The following is an 18199-nucleotide window of genomic DNA, read 5'->3' as shown; positions in this document are numbered from 1 at the left end:
AATCAGAAATCAGAAATCACCTTACACGTTTCATTTATATACAAAATAATATGTCTTTCTTCAGAACAAGTGAGAATCTAATGCAATTGGTAGGTACAAGTTTCTATTTAAAGCAACTGCTATTTGCCTATTATTGTTGCTATGCTAGGGTATGTCCGGGAAGCTTTCAATTGTTGTAAGTTGGAAACAATAATTGACTGGTGCTTTTGTTTTTCCTGTTCTGTCTTGTTTCAGAAATATACAGACAGATTCCTACAATGACAAGCTTCCAAATTGCTTGTTCCATTCCTCATACGTACCAAGCTCATTCAACGAAACAGAGGGCCTTACCTCTTGCAATGCACTCTCGAAGTCCTAAAAAAACAAAACAAACATATTTAATTATTATGCAAAGAAAAATAAACCTAAGGAAACAACAAACATGGTGAGCTGTGGAGAGTGAAATTTTAACCTGAACAGTGACTGCCCGCATATCCTCCTTTTTCAGCTTTGTTATTTCTATGCCTTGTTTCAGAGCCTCTCTTAGTGGACCCATAGAGGCATCCTTCACTAAGTTTTTCATGTCTGATCCTGAGTACCCTGGCAAACGAAACAACAAGAGCTTCAGACAGTCAATTTACAATAGAGAAGACGATGGGATTGGGTCTTTTCAACTGCATGGAGATAATCTACCTTCAGTTAAATTGCATATGCTATCAATATCCTCCCTTGAAAGTTTGAATAGTCCATCCTTGTCTAAGATATTCTGCACGATCCAGGCTCTTGCTTCTTCAATACGGTAATAGCTGGTTAGCCATAAATTCAGTATTAAGAATGTTAGTCTAATCAAACATACTGTAAGTTGGTACCTGATGAAGGCAAGGGAATATAAAGCCTCTTGGTAAGTCGCCTCCGTGCTGCTTCATCCAGTTCTTGGGGTCGATTCGTTGCTCCTAGGAGATAGATGTATCCATTTTGTAGAAGAAACAGTGAACTCGTTAAAACGGTGACATCAAGGATAAAGTCTAAATTAGATATGATAAAATTCATTAACAGCATTCTAATTAGAGATAACTGAGATTCAGAGGATTCAACAATCACCTATAAGAAGAATTTGCTCACTGCCACTGTCAAAGCCTTCCATTTCAATGAGGAACTGTGTTTTAAGTCGTCTACTTGATTCATGCTCACCTTCTGACTTACGCTGCAACCATACAGAATTAGTATCATCTGAATACATTCGGTAAAACAAAGTATAATACCATGAGAGAAGTGTACGGCATACATAGAGACAGCTATACCATTTCCAAGATTATATTTAACAGCTAGAGCAAACCTTACCTGTGAGAGAAGTGAATCAATTTCATCAACAAAAATTACAGCTGGCTGACGACAACTCGCAACTCCAAAAAGGGCCCGCACTAGCTTTTCACCCTCACCAATCTACAGTCACCAGTTAAAATTTTCAAATATAAATATGTTTCAAGCATATATAATTAGGAGAATACTGAACTTATCTTGTGCCATATATCTTTTCATATCAGTCGATATTTTTCGAAAGCCCAGGGAAAACCAAAAAGAAATCAGAGAACATATGCCAGTGAACCATCACAGAACCAAAACAAACAGAAAAAATGCATACCCATTTGCTTGTTAATGAACTGGCAGATATGTAGAAAAAGGTTGCCTTTGCCTCTCCAGCTATGGCTTTCCCAATCATTGTTTTTCCTGTTCCCTAAAACAGGCCAAGGGTTATGATTGTTCATTGATCGGAAACGCTTTTACTCCCCCTACTTTAAAGGATTCAACACTTACTGGTGGACCAAAGAGAAGAAGACCTTTTCCAGGAGAACGACAACCTTTAAAAATGTCAGGACGTAATAGCGGCCATATGACCATCTCGGTCACACATTTTTTAGCGTGCTCCAAACCAGCTAAAACATTGCCACGCAACAGTGAAAATCAGAATGGCTTCAGATATTTGTGCAAAAATTGTAAATGTAGAAAGATTAAAGAATCACATATTACCAATATCATTCCATCGAACATTTGGATCCTTGTCCATGATCTCATTACTAACATGTTCAAGAAGACGAGGTTCCAAGTTCCTCAATTTTTCTGGAAGCTCTCCATCAGGACCACAGAGCATTTCCAAACTGAAATTGAAACATTAAAGTATTTAGGACAAGCATACATATTTCACACAATCAGTGTCAAAGTTACACCACTCACCATTTCTTAGTTGAGTCACCTAATGTATCATCTGACTTTCCAGCTACTCGTGAAGTCATATTCCCAACATTGCCCTCATTAGATTTAATAGGTGGAACAAAATTACCACGGGCACCGCGGCGTGAATAGCCATATGATCTCGTACTATATCCCTTATTAGTAGCATTGTTATCACTTTGAGGGGAGACACAAGCATTTGGTGAACCCGCTAACCCTCTTCTTTGTCTTGCATCCATTTCCTAGCCAAAGAAGAAACAAACTGATCAAAATTGCCACATGTGGACAAAGTGTAAATAAGGAATAAAAATTAAAAAAGAATGGAAATTTGAGCTCCAGTAAGATCAGGTTAGGTAAAAAATGATTTACTAGAAGTTCCAAACCCTTATGGAAATAAACATTAATAAGAGGAATGGTTGTCAGAAATACGATAGATACCAATTTGGCTTTGGCAGTAACAAAGCTATGGCTAGAACCATCAGCGTTAACATCTTCATTGCTTGATGGGGACTTTGCATTATCAATAATGGGGCTAGTAAACTCCTTGTGTGCACGTTTAGCCCTCAAGGTGTTCCCATAAGCTTTTTCTTCCTCTTCAACTTTTTGAAAAGATAAGGCACTGTGACCGCCATTACGGTTGTTATAAGAGTGAAGCTTTTCTACAATAGTGCAATCATCAGAGCTGTTACTTCTAGAGCCCCAAGAACTCTTGGATTTGCCATTACTTTCCATCATGAAGTTGTTTTTGTACAACGATGTCAACTTTCTTTGTGCCAGAGGTTTTGATAACTTGCAAGTCAACTTGTCCTGACTCTCCAGTTGATCACCCTAGGACAGACAGAAATTTTGGTTATCACGCCTAATCCTAATAAAATCACAAAAATAAAATACGGAAAATATTTTCAACAAGCAAGATCAGAGGCAAGTAATACCAAATCATTTACAACCCTTCCATTATTAGACTGATGAAGAAGAGCCTGAAAGTACTTTGACTGCTTAACCTTCTCAATGTCAATATCTCCGTTGGTGCCAAAAACATACCCCGGAGCTTTCTTTGCTTGCTCAAAGGCTTTGCTGGCACATGGTACTCAAAGTATTAGCATCTGAAGGAGAAATCTGAACCTAGTTGTGAAATAATTACAGCTACTAATCTACGCTCCGAACACTTGGAAATTCAATATGAGAATGCGTCGAGCCATATGAGCAGATCACTTTCCAACTTTGAATTCATTCAATTTAAAACCTAATTCATATCTGGTAACTTAACTTGAGGAAGAGTCTAGAAATAATTGCAAGATCGTTTGAGTCACAATTCAAATTTAAGTTAATTCTATTTCTCCAAAATTCTTCAAGAAATGCACATAATGTTCAACCTCAACCACATTTCCAAGCTTCTCAATCAAGCTAAAACAAAAATAAAAGAATTCCAAACACACACAAATGCTAAAAGCTAGGGTTCTCGAAGTTTAGGTTCAGAGGAAAAATCAAGCTCTGTGAGAGAGAGGCGCACCGATCAGAATGAGGAATGAGAGCTCGGCGAGCGGCGTCGAGCTTGGAGACGGTTTCGCGGCGAATGGGGCGGACGAAGGCATGGTCGAGTTGAGAGTGAGACTGGGAGTCGAGGAAGCCGAGGAGACGAAGCCCGAGGACCTGAGCTGAGGAGAAGTCGTGCCTCTCGACGGCGAGTTCGGCTCCGAAGAGAAGAGAATGGAGCCTGCTTAGGTTATCGTCGACTTGCTTTCTCCAGCATACCTCTTCGCTCCACCCTCCACCACGCTTCGCTTCCTCCTTTCCCGCCATTTTCCCTTTTGCATTCGCGCCTTTTTTTTTTTTTTTTGGATGAAACTTGCAAGATGTTGCAAATTTGTGAACGGAAATCAAACCTGAGAAGTCAAATATGCGCTTGTTTGTTCTGTCATCTAGTGGGGTAGAAGCGACTTCATATATTCTTCCTATTCGCAAGTTTTGTTGTCGTATGTATCCGAAAAAATATTTGCAGTTCAGGACACAATTTTGCTTTATTAGACTTGTGTGCTGCTTTGCGTTTTGCTTTAAGTCTGTTAACAAGGCTAGGGAAAATAGAATATCAAGCAGAATTTAAAGCTTTTAAGAATCCCATTGTTAAATTGATTTCACTTTCAGACATTAAACAGAAAACGAAACAAAAGAAAGGAGGATTCTCAAGCAGCAAACATAATTTGTAAGTTAAAATGGAGCATAGATAAATAAAACTGTGTCTAACATGTTTGTACATTAACCATAATCAGCAGAGCAAGTACATGGAAAATTTAAAGGTTAAACAAAACAAGCTATATATATTTTGCCTAAGTTCAATGCGCGACCAGCATCCTCCCCATCCTACAATCAATAGAAAAGGCAATCGTATATCCTCCTACGTCTGCTAAAGAATACAAAGGTTGGCACCCCCATCAAGAGCTCAACAGTCTCCTTTCACATGCTTCCAGGAGCATCACTTCCTGCAACTGGCTTACGGTTCAAATAGCGAATAACAGCATCTTCAACCCTGTAAGAATCACCAAAACAAGATTCAATAAGTAGTTCAATTTTGTTAACCACATGTTAAAGTTCTATGAGTATGTTAACCAAATGAAATATAGTAAACCAGATATCTGTGATCTTTGACCGTGAACACACGTTAGTGATGCAACAACCTTAATGATTACCGGCAATGATCTAGGGGGGGCGAATCAATTAATGCATCATCTAACCAAATAAATGAAAGGAACATCCAACATCACAATAATACCCAGCAAGGGGTTATATTGGAAGGAACAATTTAGCATAATTATCTAAATAGTGAATCCAAAGCTTTGTTTCCATCAAGTCAATCATGACCAGCAAATATTTGTCTGTATGAATGTGTGTACCTAGATACAGCAACGATAAACCTTTGAAATGCAGATAAAGTGCAAACAATAAATTATGACAAAAGTGATAAGCTTACCATGGTTGGTGGAAGAAATCTGATCGTCGCTCTTTCTCAGCACTGCGGCTCGCTACTCCAGCCACAAGCTTTAAATCTTTGTTTTGAGATTCTATCAATGCATTGATAAATTCTACAGGTGATTGGCTAAACCCAAGGAAAAAAGCTCGCCTGCGACGATGCTCATGGATTTTTCTTATAGCTGCACATATTGCTTCATCACAGGTATCAATCTCTTTGTTCTTCTCTGAGTTGGCCAAAAGAGCAGACAATTCCCTTTGAATTGGAAAGGGCACGTCAACCAACACATCATAACATGCAGTTCCAGCCGGACTATTCCCTGAAAGCTTTATCTTATGTTCCAAATGTATAGGTTGCGGGGGGAACAAATGCTGAGATATCTTCTGCGACACCATGGTGAATTTCATCTTTTCTTCCCCGAATACTTTCTGAAGAGGTGGATCACAGTTAAAGAAAGAGGGGTCATTTTGGTTCTGCAATTTCCTAGCCTTCACATAGTGCCAGATTGAAGCTATTATTCTAGGACGGGTTTCGACCTCAATACCAAGAACTTCCATCAAGGGTTGCGAAAGCTTAAACTTCTCTGGTGCATAATTCATTTCCAAGCGTATATTCACAGTAAATTCTTTGTCCCCTTTTCTCTTCACCTCAAATCCCTCATGTGGTGCAGGCGATCTAGCATTTTCCCACATAATGATATGATTCTCAGGATATAGTCTCTGGTCCAAAGAAATGGTTACTCTCTTGAAGAAAGATGAGAACTTCGGATAGAAGGGATTTGATTTCTGGACCACTCCAGGCTGATCAGGATCAACACCATCCTCCAAGATCCTCCCAACTATCTTCAGAGTCCAAGTAGGGGGCTCAGCATTTGGCTTTTTTGGAATTGTGCGAATCTGATTAGCAAAAGTATTAAAAACATAAATGCGCAGCGTTTTCTGAATGCAAGGAGGGCTTTTAAGGGCCTCTTGGATGTCAACTTTCTTTCTCGCAAGAGCAGCATCAACACGAGCCTCAAACTCGAGCAGCTGGGTGTACAAAGCAGATTCAGGCAGAATGGTGGCTACTTTGTCTTGTAGCTGTTTATCAGGAAGTTTCTGCTTCTTTTTACGAGCAGCAGGTGTGAGTTCCATGGTTCTCATAGGTGACATCATGTTTGTAGGAGAAACACTAGGAGGGCGCACTGGAGGTTTTTGAGGGAAACGCTTGAGACTTGCATTTCCAGGTGTGGAAAAGGAGGGTGAAGACCCTAAATTCCCAATGCCAGCTGCTTGGTTCTGGTTAAGGGATAGCGCCTGAGCGTGTAACTGAGCTTGGAATTGGGCGTGAGCCTGTTGAGCTTGAGCTTGGGCATGTGCTTGAGCTTTTGACTGAGCATGGGCAATAGCCTGAGCTTGGGACAGCTGGAATTGAGCTTGGAAACCAGCTCCGATTTGTGCTTGAGCTTGTGATTGTGGAAATGTAGGGTTTGTTGGCATAGATTGGGCTACCATCCCGGCATTGCCAAAGGGCGATGAAGAGGCTCCGAGATTCTTAGGTGGATTATTATTGTTCATAGACATAGCTGACTCTAAACAGAAAAAAGATCTAAAGCCAGCAAAATTCTAACTTCCCATACACATAACCTCAAAAAGCCGTCATAACATCAAAAACCCACAAAGAAGACAGTACATATACGTTATACAAATATAACTTAAAGCCATTTCCACCAAGATCTTAAAACCCAGCAAAAGAACATAGATAAAACTGAAACCCGCTCAAATTCAAACCTCTAAGAGTCATTTCCAAGTAACAGAGCAGAAGGCAGAGGTGACAAATCCATGAAATGCCCAAATTTGTAGGAGAACAAAACCCTAATTCAAGAAATGGCAATCAGACCATACGTTGACATGAAGAACCAAAAAACATAATTCTACAGGAGGGTTTCAACAAAAATATTGAATCAGAGATACATCTTCTTGTATAAACAGATAACAAGGAAAACAATTTCAGTATAATTGGTAGCAGAGAATACCAAGAAATTTATGAGGAAATAAAGAGAGAGAGAAGAAAATGAAGGGATTTAAGCAATTCTTACAGAGTAGTAGAAGAAGGCCAGAGCTTTCCAGAGTATAGCAAAGCTGGTTTGCTTTCCTCCACCTGACACACGATGTCACCAGACGAGTGAGCTGCGACACTTGCGCTATGCTATGTTTGATTTCGCTCTATTTTTTCTTCTCCTATTTTCCTTGTCCTATATTAACAATTGGTTTTTTTTCTTTTTGTTTTTTTTCAAGTTGAGCGAAAGGTTGAACGACACGTGTCCAATTGCATTGACGGGCCTTCCTCAAAACCCAAAAGCCCAGCCCACGCCTTTTAACTGGTTTTCGCGTTAAAGCATTAAACCCTAGAGGGTATTTGAGTTTCGCTCCAATTCGCCCCCGACCTCCCCCAACTCGCAGACTGCTCCTCCTTCTGCCGCCGATCAACAGCAATGGTAGATCTCTCGCACACGCAAATACAAGTTTTTGTATTGAAAAATTACGAATTTATTAATTAATCTTGATCAGTTTTTTAACTTGAATGATGTAGGTAAAGTACTCGAGGGAGCCTGATAATCCAACCAAGTGTAAGCATTTTTTTGTTTTAATTTACCCAATCGTATATTCTAAATTTTGGTTGTAAGTTTCATTCGTATTAATTTTATTTATTTATAACTATTTTGTACATTTTACTACAGCCTGCAAGGCCAGGGGCTCGGATCTAAGAGTTCATTTCAAGGTATGATCTGTGGATTAAGTGCAAGTTTTAGTTTTTCTGATTGAGAACTAATTTCAACCGTAAATTTCCACATGTGGGTTTTTTGCATTTTAAGGTTGAAGAGTCTGATGAATCTTTTTTTTTCTTTGTTGACATTAAGATACAATTTTTTTTGCTTAAGAGTAGCAATGAATTTAGCTTGTGGTATGCTTAGACTGACTTGATTGTTATAATTTGGATTTGTTAATCTGTTTTAGAACACAAGAGAGACAGCCCATGCCATCCGGAAAATGCAGTTGGGAAAGGCCAAAAGTTACTTGGAAGATGTTTTGGCCCACAAGCAAGCCATTCCCTTCCGCCGCTTTTGCCGTGGTGTTGGTCGTACTGCTCAGGCGAAGAACCGCCAGTCGAATGGTCAAGGACGCTGGCCGGTTAAGTCTGCTAATTTCATTCTTGATTTGCTCAAGAATGCTGAGAGCAATGCTGAAGTAAATGATTCTCCTTTGCTGCCCTGGTTTTCTTATCTTTGATCGTTCTTTTATATTTTAGCTGCGAGCACAAACTTATCTGTTTTCCTTTTATGTAGGTGAAAGGGCTGGATGTGGATTCACTTTATGTCTCTCACATCCAGGTAAACCAGGCTCAGAAACAGAGACGCCGCACATATCGTGCTCATGGAAGAATAAATCGTGCGCTTGCTTTTCTTTTTCTTTTTCTTTTTCTGATTTGAGTGGTTACTTTCTCTGTGTGACTGTTCTTTAATAATGTACGTCTGGACATTATTTTAATCTATCTTTTGCAGCTTATATGTCATCTCCCTGCCATATCGAGTTGGTTTTGTCAGAGAAAGAAGAGCCAGTGAAGAAAGAGGTAATCTACAGCTTCATTGTCTGATTACTAAAGGGTCAGTTATAAAGGAAAACCAAAATTTGAGATTAGTGCAATCCAGCCTGTACATCTAACATATGTGTCATGTGTGGCATTACTTAGATATGTGAATTGTGCAGGCAGCTTCATTGATTATTATTATGAGAATAGTTCAATGTGAATAGGATCCCTTCATCTTAATATACAGAATTTGAACTCCAAAGTTGGTGGCACAGCATAACTCTGAAAAGAAAAGTAGACCATTAGTTGAAAACATTAGAATGCTCATTTTAGTATCTAGGATAAATGGCGAAGCATTTCCAGATGGTAAGTTTCACATTTGAAATATATCAAAGCTTAGGATGTATGTGTCCTAGCAACAAAGCCCTCTGGTCGCAAGAGTCCTATAGTTTAGCCCCATTTCCAGTCTTGTTTTTGCTACATCTGCTCAACAAAAGAGATGCAGCAGATGGCTGCAATCTGAATAAACTAATCAAAAGCTGATTGACTGATGTCATCTTGTTTTTCAGATTGAAAAGAATCACCATTTGTCATGCTTTCCTAAAAAATGAGTTCGATGGAATTTCCTGAATTAATTTAATGTGGTGGATGATGTTACTGGTTTGTTTATCAAATTTGAATTTCTGCTGATTGCGCCTATTTTGCAGCCTGAAACTCAATTGGCTCCCAGGAAATCAAGGAAAGGCCAAGCACTACACAGCGGTGCTTCTTCTTGAGTTGTTTGGTTTAAAGAGTTTATGGTCATTCATATCCTAGATCATCCACTCTATCTTTTCTTAGAATGTCTCAGTTTTCAGATATCTGTTATTTGTAGTTGAGAATTCTGTCACTGAATATTTGTTCAACAATTTTGCTTTTCATTGTCTGGGTGAGACTTTAAGCCTTTCTTTTTCTGAGTAGAATAATTTTCTGTTGGGAATTTGTAGTGATTCCGAAAATTGAAGCTAATTAATTAATGAGAGTTTGGTTTTCTTGAGAAGGTCAGACTAGGCAACTCTCCTCTCTCTCTCTCTCTCTCTCTCTCTCTCTCTCTCTCTCTCTCTCTCTTGGGAAGGTCAGACTAGACACATGTGACTCGTGAGGATGACAACAAAGATGTTCTATTCTATCTTAGTCTTGAGAGCTTCTTCTGGTTCCTATATTATTCCTTTTTCTTTCTTTCCCCCAAAAAGAAATGCTTTTTTCAGTCAAGTCAACATGCTTTTTATATCACCACAACTCCCCACCCACCAATGCTTCTGTGCTTGCAAAGTTAACACTAAATGCTCTTTATGTGATGGATACTCATACATAACCATGCCATCATCAGCTTTGTTAATAGCTCAGTGGTACTTTTGCGGTAAACAAGTAATTGCTTTGCTTTCATGATGCTTGGAATTTATTTTCTTTATGAAAAGCAGTTCAACTTTGCTATTAACACTAATTAATGACATTCTGATTCCATTTTTTTTCAGAGTAATGCTATTTAGACACACAAGCTGACCACCTTATGTGGCAATTGATGTGTTATGCCAAGTCAATTAATGAATGTCGTCATGTCAATTAAAAAACCCTAGCGTTCCTAGTAATCTTCTTTGGTAGGTCATAGAAACTGTCGGTTTTGTCAATCTTTGAACCCATGTTAATTGTTAAGCGTCAAATACTAGGCTTATATTAGTTGATCATTGCTCATATGATGGATAATATAAAGGTTAACCATGTTATTGTGCTGGAGATACAAGAAAAGGTAAAATCAGAAAGCTCCATTAGATTACCCCAAGTGTTATATTATATATCACAAGGTTCAGACTTGGGAGGCACACACCTAATGATAATAGTAATACAATAGACACTGGAAAATAAGATGAACCTCAGACACACTCACTAGCTTCTGGTCATCATGGCAAAGCCTTATTTAAATGCACCATACCAGACGGGAAGATAGATTCTACTTAAGGAAAATATAAGCTTCAACGCTTGTTCAAGCAGCCATCACAGAGCAATTAACAATGAAGCGGGTAGGGCTGGTGTGGCCATGTTCAAGAGCTTGCCATTGCAATTCCTCAGCATTTGGATCAGGTGAGCAAGTGAATATGCAGGCAGGGCCGGCCAACTCATTTGATGAAGATTGGATGACAAGCAACTCATCTCCCAGGGACTTAAACGCTATGCCCCATCCAGAAGTAGCATCAGCTCTCACTGGGACAACTCCCAACTTCTTCCATGACTTGCTTTTCTTCAAATACACCTTGAGCTCATTTGTGGAAGTTTCAAGAGAATAGAGCTGGTTGGCCAGTACTGCAATAAGAGGTGGTGATGGGTTATTTAGATTTGCCCAATCAGCTTCCAGCATGTCTGGGATGAGATCCCATGTGTTCTTCTCCACATCCAAGGCTTCAGCACACTTAAGATCATTTCCATCCCAGTCTTTCCCTCCAATCACATAAAACTTGTTGTCCAAGTAACAGCCAGAGCAATTCCTCCGCTTTCTCTTCATATCTGGAAGGGGTTCCCAAGATTTAGTGTTTGGATTGTATCTCTCAGCAGAATTCATGGCTTTCCATCCACTTGCAATTCCAACTCCACCGGCTACATACCCATAGGAACCACATGAGGCAGAGGCAAACATACATCTTGGATTGATCATACAAGGACCCTTGGACCACTGGTTTGCTTCCATGTCATACCTCCAAACAACAACACCCTCCATCTCTTTCCCAGACACAATCAGATGGGTCCCTATACAAAGAGACTCCCTATCGCCCGTTGTGAAGCATGTATCAGACGGTAAGATTGGGAGCTTCCTGCAAGACCTGAATTGCCTATCAAATTCCCACCATGTATCCTCCCCATAATGTGACACAAAAACTGAAGGCTCTTTAATCCCAAGTTCAGTCCTAATCTTGTAGAGCTCACCACTCTTCAAAAGCGCCAAGATGCGCTTGTTTACAGAACAAAAGTTATGGTACTTTGATCTAGGCACCCTGGCCAAGATCAAAGCCTCCACCTCATCAATGAGGGGAGGAATAGCATAATCTGCATCCTGGGGTTTAAATGGTACAGTTCCAAAGGAACCGGAACCACCAACATCAAGCCTGTACTGCTTGGAAGGCAATCCGTGGTAGCTCAGGCCCTCAACTCTAGGATTAGTCTCACATAGTATCCTAACCTTTTCTGGTGGGGTAGTATGTGAACTAACCCCAAAACTAGTAGTGGAGTGATCTCCAACATTACTAGCACGTACCCATTTCTTACAACTCACAACATTAAAAAACTCCCTGCTTTCTTCTTCAGTGCCCACCATTTGTTTTGCGTTCGACATTGATCAGAAACCCTTCCTTCAAACCTTGAAATTCTCTGTGATTCTGGAGAATAAGATCAAAGAAATGATCATCAGCAACTGCTGTACCGCATGCACTAATCATATCATCAATTAAACATTTATGCATAAGAAAGCAATACAACTCGAATGACAGGACCAAAACATATGGAGAGAGACAGAGAGAGACAGAGAGACAGAGAGAGACAGAGAGAGAGAGACAGAGACGACAACAATGAGTGGGCTGATACTGACTTAACTAGAAGAAACAACGCTATCGACAATAATTTTCTTAAGGAAGCAGAATCTGATTCTCTGAGGCCAGAAAAACTAGCTTCTTTTAGGGGTGCTTGGAAAGATACCAAATTCACAGATACAAGAAAATGAGACCCCAATTAATCAATTACAGTTGTTATGCTTGGAATAGATCAAAGTTGAAGAATTGACTTGAAACAGAACTGCCTCACAAACATAAACTATAATTACCTAGCTATATGAGCAGTAGGTCAAAATCCACTTGTGCAGAGGTAACATCAAACACTAAGAAGATAACTAGATATACATATCATGATATCATTTTAATATAATTACCCCCACATGAAAATTTAAGTCGAAATACAATACATACACATACAAAAAAGTAGCTTAAGTTTAGCAGAATGGAAATTAAGAACAGATACAACAACTACATAAATGCAGAGAGATCGTAGCCAATGAAAAATTTAATAAAATAAAATAGGAAGAGAGAGAGAGAGAGAGAGAGAGAGAGAGAGAGAGAGTACCAGGGAGTCAAAGTCAAAGCAAGAAGTAAAGACCCGGTTATAGACTAAGCAGGTGAAAATCGAAGAAGAAGAAGAAGAAAGAAATTAAAGGTGGTCTGCAAAATTAGTCTCTAAGGCACAAACTTTAAATTTGTGAGGAAGGGGGGTTGCAACAGAAGAAAACCAAGAGTTTGAAGCAGAAGAGGGGAGAGAAGATAGAGAAATGGAAGGGAGGCCATTAAAGCACAGAGAAGAATATTGATGAGAGTGGAAGAGCAAGTACCCTTGTAGTATTACTAGTAGTACTGTTGTGGTGGCAATGGAGAAATAGTTCCACTTGAAGTTGAAGGCTTCCCATTTGCTGAGCTTAAAGCTTAGTTCAGTGAGCTCATTGTTGCAGGGATTAAAATACACCAAGAATATTATTTTTATTATCATCACTGTCAAAGGCACACTACCACCACCAAGATTTTGGAGAGAGAGAGAGAGAGTTTTTATTGTTTGGTTATTTTTCTATCCTGGTTGAGTAGGAATGCCGGTCATTTCTCTTTTTTAAGGTTGGAAATATAGCATTATATGTTAGTCGTTCACGCGCTTCTAATTAAACATGTGCTAGCTAAGGTCTTTAATGTGTGTTAGCGATAGTTGTTCACGAATATAAATGAGAGTTTGTCAGTCATTGATGCGTTATTATGACTCATTTGCATTAAGTGATTATTAGTCGTTAAACATGTGTTAGCTACAATCATTCACACACACATAAATGATTCGTTGAAATGAAAAATATATGCCCGCCCTGATGAGTTCTTAGCTAAGCCGTGGAACTAAAAGGCGCCTTCAGATTCACTCACATGTGCTACTCATACTTGCATAAGTAGGCATTGCTCTAATGATGTTTATTGTTAAATTGTTCACTTCGATACTCTGAACTCTTTCTTATTTTACTCTTTAAATTTCATCAGACAACTTCAAATATGATATATGATATACATATTTGAATACTAATTAAGGAATACACGGAAGACTTGTTTTGGGGTTAGGGAGATTGGATACTCTAACCACTAGTGTCAAGGTAGACTCACAATCTCGAACCGGGATGACTTACGGGTGACACCCAACTATCAGCTGCCATCGGTATGAATTTATATAGGAAATTACAGATCGTGCACCAATAAAGACTGTTGGTAACGGGACTCGAACACTGGTGGGGTTACACGCAATGTCATCTTTAAGTACTTGTTCTACAATAAAATAAAATAAAGGAATTTGGGACCGAATATATTGTCGAGATTTATGATTTAAATTACTATTAAAAAAATAAAAATAAAATAAGTAGTTATTTATTCTTTCCCATAAAGTCACCTTGGTGTTTGCTATTTGCAGTTGAAAAAGTAGGGGGTTCATGCACTCCTTATTGTAGCATGGTATGAATGAATGTGAGGAGCTACTTTTAGAATCAGCTACAGCTACGTTTATTGCTTTATTGCTTTCAGGATTTAAGTGATTAAGATGAACCATAAGGATCGTACCCAGATATATGCTGATGTGCTCTCCATAATCATTCTCTTACACTGTTTTTAGTTTTAATTAATTGTATAAATTTCGAGACGTTGATCAAGAATCTACATCAATGAGCAATTAAACCAAATAATAATTAATTAAGATTTGTAATTAGGCAACCCAAGAAAGAAGAACATTAATTGGAATATTTATAGGACCATTACATCAGTCCTAGTCGGATTGTACACATCAAGAGTATCGATAAAGCTAATTAGTACTACTATTTCCTATCTTATTATTATTTTAATTTAATTAACCCCCACCAGTTGCTGAGAAGAAGATGCCACTGTCACTCTGCGAGTCTGCCAGGCCCCAAACAAACCTATCAAAGTGGATGTCCATTTCGATATTAATAATATTAATAATTTCTGTTTAGGTTTAGGTGCTCTTTTCTTCTTCTGCAACTCCATCTATTCTTTAATCAAAGGTTTTGTGTTGTCTCTCCACTGATTAGTGCCATGGGATTTACCTTTCCTATTATAATACAGTTTCAGAGTCATAATCGCATAGGTTAGCATTTTTGTTCCAAAGGTTGTATTGTTATCATAAACATATATAAATATGAGAAAAAGCAAACCAAGCAGAGGAAAGCCTAATCAGCTTTCAGCCCTTGGTTTTTTAGTGAAAAAGAAAGAAAAGGAAAGCCATAATCATCAGCAACCTACCCAGTTCCTATTAACACAACACTAGTTACACTTTTCATTGGTTTAACCTATAATTAGCACTATGTAACCTCTTCAACTAGAGATTAAGTTAATCAAACAGTAAAAAGAGGATTTCTTTTATACCAACAGTTGGGGGATGCACGTGGCATGAATTGCTTCGAACATGACAGATGAGTAATAAGTGGGTTCAAACTCTGCTAGTTGCTTGATTCAATCTTTCTCGACTCTTGTAACGCGGGCTTGTAACTAAGTAAGATATATTAAAGTGATTGGTTGCTTGACGAAGTTAATTATCATTTTTTGTAACTAAGTATGTTCCCGCCGCCTTGTACACCCAAGTTCAATCTCCCTCTCCATATATTAGAGTTGTTTAGAATATCGCTTTGTCAACAAGGAAGAAAAAAAAAAGAGTAAGATATTAATTCGTTATTCATTCATGCATTCCTTCCATTGTTGCATCACAAAACACAAATAGCTCAGCATTGAGCTCAGTGCATACTGGGGAAGGGATGTCTCTTTGAAAAGCAACCGTCAGATTTTGCTTTTTTTAAGAGCACCAAATACTTACTAACGTGGCCTCCATAATCCATAATATATGCCAATCATTAGAAAAATGAGAATTAAAGCATCAACATCTATATATATATATATATATATATATATATATATATATATATATATATATATATATATCATTCGAAGGTTATTAATAATAATATTATAGAGTCTAGTATATCGGCTATAGGTTGGGAGATGGAGAACAGACAGACCGACGCAGCGCAACTACAAAGACCTTCTGATGCTGTGCAGAGGCAACGGCTGCAACAAACAGTCTCCTCCATACTGGCCTTCATTTTCTTTCTAATCTCCCAAGATTTGTTTCTTTTCTTTTTTGAAATCGACATATATGGCAGTTTGTAAGCATACTGTACAAGCTCATAGTATCAGAAGAAGCTGGGACAAAACAAAAGGTTCAATATATTATTTCCAGATAAAAAAATGATAAACCTTGCCCTTGACAATAACATGACAGAAAGAAGAACAGTGGAAAAGAAGAAGAGTGCCTAAATCTTTCTATATTGTTATTGGATTGGCCACTATAATCACTTCCCATAAATGATGACCATTCAGTATGACCAGAAATGGGAGCCAAGCTAGGCTCCAACCCAGGCAGGTTCTACTATTTCATACAAAAAATTAATTTATCAATCAAACAAAAACCTAAACTCATCCTATTTACTATGACAACATTACAACTTCCAACTCAACTTAAGGCACGAAATGTAAGGGACTTAGTGGTTAAGAATATTTATATATGCATTAGAGGTCCTAGGTTTAATTCCCTTTTCCCCCAATATCGCTTATATGAGAAAAAAAAGGTAAGGCACAAAACATTACGGTCACTTTTTTGAACTGGGCCTCTACAATATCAGGTCTAACTCCCAAGTGATTGACTAGGACTTTTGGTCCAAGTTTGAAGTCCATCAAACACATTGATGTATTATAAAAATCGACAGGCCCAACTCTATCAAGCTAATCTCACACTGACCACTCTGTCTATCCTATCCCTCTCAAAAAAAAAAAAAAAAAGAGTTAAAAAAAACCGGAAAAGAAGATAACACCAAAATCAGAAGGTCGACAATTCTTATCACTCCAATCAACAAAGTAATCCATGGCTGCCTCATCCTCTCTCTGCAACTTGTTCTCCTTCCTCAATCCCTCAAAGCTACCATCACAACCCAAAACCCCACCGACCCAGCTCCCTATTTTACAGACCCAGAAGACCGGAGATGGGGTGGCCCCACTGATGGCTCAAGTGGGTCCCTCTGCTTATGGCCCTTCTTCTTCTTCTTCTTCTTCTTCTTCTGTAGAGTCTGTGATATGCCCCTCTCTGGCTTATGCCAACACCCTCTTCTTTAAGTCGGCCTACAATGTGCAAGTTATTGTGGACGACAACGAACCCGAGGAGAGGCTGATCAACAGGTTCAGGAGAGAGGTCATGAGGGCCGGTCTTATTCAAGAAACTAAGAGGAGGAGGTACTTTGAGAACAAGCAAGACGAGAAGAAGCGCAGGACGCGTGACGCTGCTAAGCGCAACAAAAGAAGGTCTCTTTTACTTCTGGGCTTTTTCCTGCTTTTCGTCACATTTCTTTTTTTGGTTGCTCGGGAAATTGAGGAAATAGGAAAGAGTGGAAGGGAAGTTGATTATTCTCATTTTTTATGATTGTTTGGTAGCTTTAGTTTAGATAATTGAATTTAAATTAAGATACAAATGTTCAACCTTTGAAATCGAGAGAAAAAAAGATTTGAACTTATGCATTGTAGCTGAGAAGAACATGTCATATCTTTGCTCTGTGAAACAATGTAAAATGTGTTTTGTAATTGTTGAATGTGGGTTCTTTAATCCCTAACAATCCAATCGTTCTGTGTGTAAAACATATGACTAACAAATCACAAACAGACTTGAATGACTTGTTTTGGTTAGTTCTCCCCCGTTGAAAATGATTATTGAATGCTCGTGTCTTTTATCAGCCGGCGTCCCTTTTCAAGACCTTTTCAGCAGAAGCCAGAAGTCCCTGAAACCAAGAAGAGCGATGATGACGGCGATAACTGGGATCTACCTCAAGGAGACATACCCTATTGACCACATTCTGTGCATCCTTTGATTTGTAGGAATATCTACCCTTGATGTAGAGAGGCTTTGGTCCATGTAAGTTGCATAAGAGTTGTATTCAGTTCTTCGATTGACTTCAAGCAAAATCTGTTTTCTATCGTAATTTTTATAATGTTATGATTCTTCATTCGTGCTTCTGTATGCGGATAATTTGTGTTAATTGCGATGCTTTTATCTGGCTAATTGTGTTGCCGCCTTTTCCCCCATGTATATGCCAAATTGCAATCTTCCACCATTGAAGCTTAAATAAAAGATAAATTCAAGAACTCTCTGTTGCTGCTTCCAAGTTCTGAAGTACTTGGTATGTGACATGAAAACATGTGTATGGAGCACTAGAAAAGTTCAAATAGATAAATGCTGTAGCCTTCATTCTCAGTTTTACATAAAGTTTCTCACCTTTTTTAATTTTCTCTTTTTACTGAAATGTATATGAAGCTCAAC

At 38.6% G+C, this 18199-nt stretch overlaps 5 protein-coding genes across 7 annotated transcripts; 2 read left to right on the top strand and 3 right to left on the bottom strand.

The window, feature by feature from the left end:
• Positions 1–6: 6 nt before the first annotated feature.
• Positions 7–4110, bottom strand: LOC110764336 (P-loop containing nucleoside triphosphate hydrolases superfamily protein). The gene is made up of 13 exons (XM_021967282.2): positions 3719–4110; positions 3141–3282; positions 2647–3036; positions 2212–2450; positions 2008–2135; positions 1795–1913; positions 1622–1714; positions 1321–1422; positions 1081–1183; positions 849–932; positions 673–768; positions 452–579; positions 7–354 (listed from the first exon to the last, which is right to left on the bottom strand). Exons 1-13 carry the CDS (start codon positions 4006–4008, stop codon positions 253–255), a joined length of 2016 nt encoding a protein of 671 aa, XP_021822974.2. The 5' UTR covers positions 4009–4110; the 3' UTR covers positions 7–252.
• A 295-nt stretch (positions 4111–4405) lies between these two features.
• LOC110764400 (SWI/SNF complex component SNF12 homolog) lies at positions 4406–7402 on the bottom strand. Its single transcript, XM_021967376.2, has 3 exons — positions 7251–7402; positions 5174–7026; positions 4406–4732 (listed from the first exon to the last, which is right to left on the bottom strand). The coding sequence occupies exons 2-3, from the start codon at positions 6733–6735 to the stop codon at positions 4660–4662; spliced, it is 1635 nt and encodes a 544-aa protein (XP_021823068.1). The 5' UTR covers positions 6736–7026; positions 7251–7402; the 3' UTR covers positions 4406–4659.
• Positions 7403–7514: 112 nt separating this feature from the next.
• On the top strand, positions 7515–9779 carry LOC110764451 (large ribosomal subunit protein uL22z). Of its 2 annotated transcripts, none has more exons than XM_088250321.1 (7): positions 7515–7649; positions 7745–7781; positions 7893–7933; positions 8170–8400; positions 8499–8543; positions 8715–8782; positions 9448–9519. In XM_088250321.1, exons 1-6 carry the CDS (start codon positions 7647–7649, stop codon positions 8772–8774), a joined length of 417 nt encoding a protein of 138 aa, XP_088106447.1. In that variant the 5' UTR covers positions 7515–7646; the 3' UTR covers positions 8775–8782; positions 9448–9519. The 2 variants fall into 2 exon arrangements, with proteins under 2 accessions (XP_088106447.1, XP_021823130.1); XM_021967438.2 differs by having other exon boundaries at positions 7516–7649; positions 8499–8601; positions 9448–9779.
• Positions 9780–10304: 525 nt separating this feature from the next.
• On the bottom strand, positions 10305–13354 carry LOC110764434 (Galactose oxidase/kelch repeat superfamily protein). Of its 2 annotated transcripts, none has more exons than XM_088250320.1 (2): positions 13143–13354; positions 10305–12144 (listed from the first exon to the last, which is right to left on the bottom strand). In XM_088250320.1, exon 2 carries the CDS (start codon positions 12099–12101, stop codon positions 10761–10763), a length of 1341 nt encoding a protein of 446 aa, XP_088106446.1. In that variant the 5' UTR covers positions 12102–12144; positions 13143–13354; the 3' UTR covers positions 10305–10760. The 2 variants fall into 2 exon arrangements, with proteins under 2 accessions (XP_088106446.1, XP_021823102.2); XM_021967410.2 differs by having other exon boundaries at positions 10306–12144; positions 12881–13354.
• A 3318-nt stretch (positions 13355–16672) lies between these two features.
• GHS1 (Ribosomal protein S21 family protein) lies at positions 16673–17941 on the top strand. The gene is made up of 2 exons (XM_021967442.2): positions 16673–17190; positions 17617–17941. Exons 1-2 carry the CDS (start codon positions 16757–16759, stop codon positions 17726–17728), a joined length of 546 nt encoding a protein of 181 aa, XP_021823134.1. The 5' UTR covers positions 16673–16756; the 3' UTR covers positions 17729–17941.
• Positions 17942–18199: the final 258 nt, after the last annotated feature.

Source organism: Prunus avium, chromosome 3, assembly GCF_965620075.1.
Source record: "Prunus avium chromosome 3, drPruAviu1.hap1.1, whole genome shotgun sequence".
NCBI classification, from domain to species: Eukaryota; Viridiplantae; Streptophyta; class Magnoliopsida; order Rosales; family Rosaceae; genus Prunus; species Prunus avium.
This window is presented reverse-complemented; position numbering and strand designations above follow the sequence as displayed.

Bases quoted from the DNA above. Each gene is read 5' to 3' on its own strand.
- LOC110764451 (XM_021967438.2), top strand. The intron at 8,602-8,714 runs GTGCGCTTGCTT...TATCTTTTGCAG, and splicing joins TGCTCATGGAAGAATAAATC to CTTATATGTCATCTCCCTGC. The intron at 8,783-9,447 runs GTAATCTACAGC...CCTATTTTGCAG, and splicing joins AAGAGCCAGTGAAGAAAGAG to CCTGAAACTCAATTGGCTCC.
- LOC110764434 (XM_088250320.1), bottom strand. From the start codon at position 12,101: ATGTCGAACGCAAAACAAATGGTGGGCACTGAAGAAGAAAGCAGGGAG.
- LOC110764400 (XM_021967376.2), bottom strand. From the start codon at position 6,735: ATGTCTATGAACAATAATAATCCACCTAAGAATCTCGGAGCCTCTTCA. The intron at 4,733-5,173 runs GTAAGCTTATCA...TGATTCTTACAG, and splicing joins GATTTCTTCCACCAACCATG to GGTTGAAGATGCTGTTATTC.
- LOC110764336 (XM_021967282.2), bottom strand. From the start codon at position 4,008: ATGGCGGGAAAGGAGGAAGCGAAGCGTGGTGGAGGGTGGAGCGAAGAG. The intron at 1,423-1,621 runs GTATGCATTTTT...TGGTGACTGTAG, and splicing joins GTTCATTAACAAGCAAATGG to ATTGGTGAGGGTGAAAAGCT. The intron at 1,184-1,320 runs GTAAGGTTTGCT...GTATGGTTGCAG, and splicing joins TTGATTCACTTCTCTCACAG to CGTAAGTCAGAAGGTGAGCA.
- GHS1 (XM_021967442.2), top strand. From the start codon at position 16,757: ATGGCTGCCTCATCCTCTCTCTGCAACTTGTTCTCCTTCCTCAATCCC. The intron at 17,191-17,616 runs GTCTCTTTTACT...GTCTTTTATCAG, and splicing joins GCTAAGCGCAACAAAAGAAG to CCGGCGTCCCTTTTCAAGAC.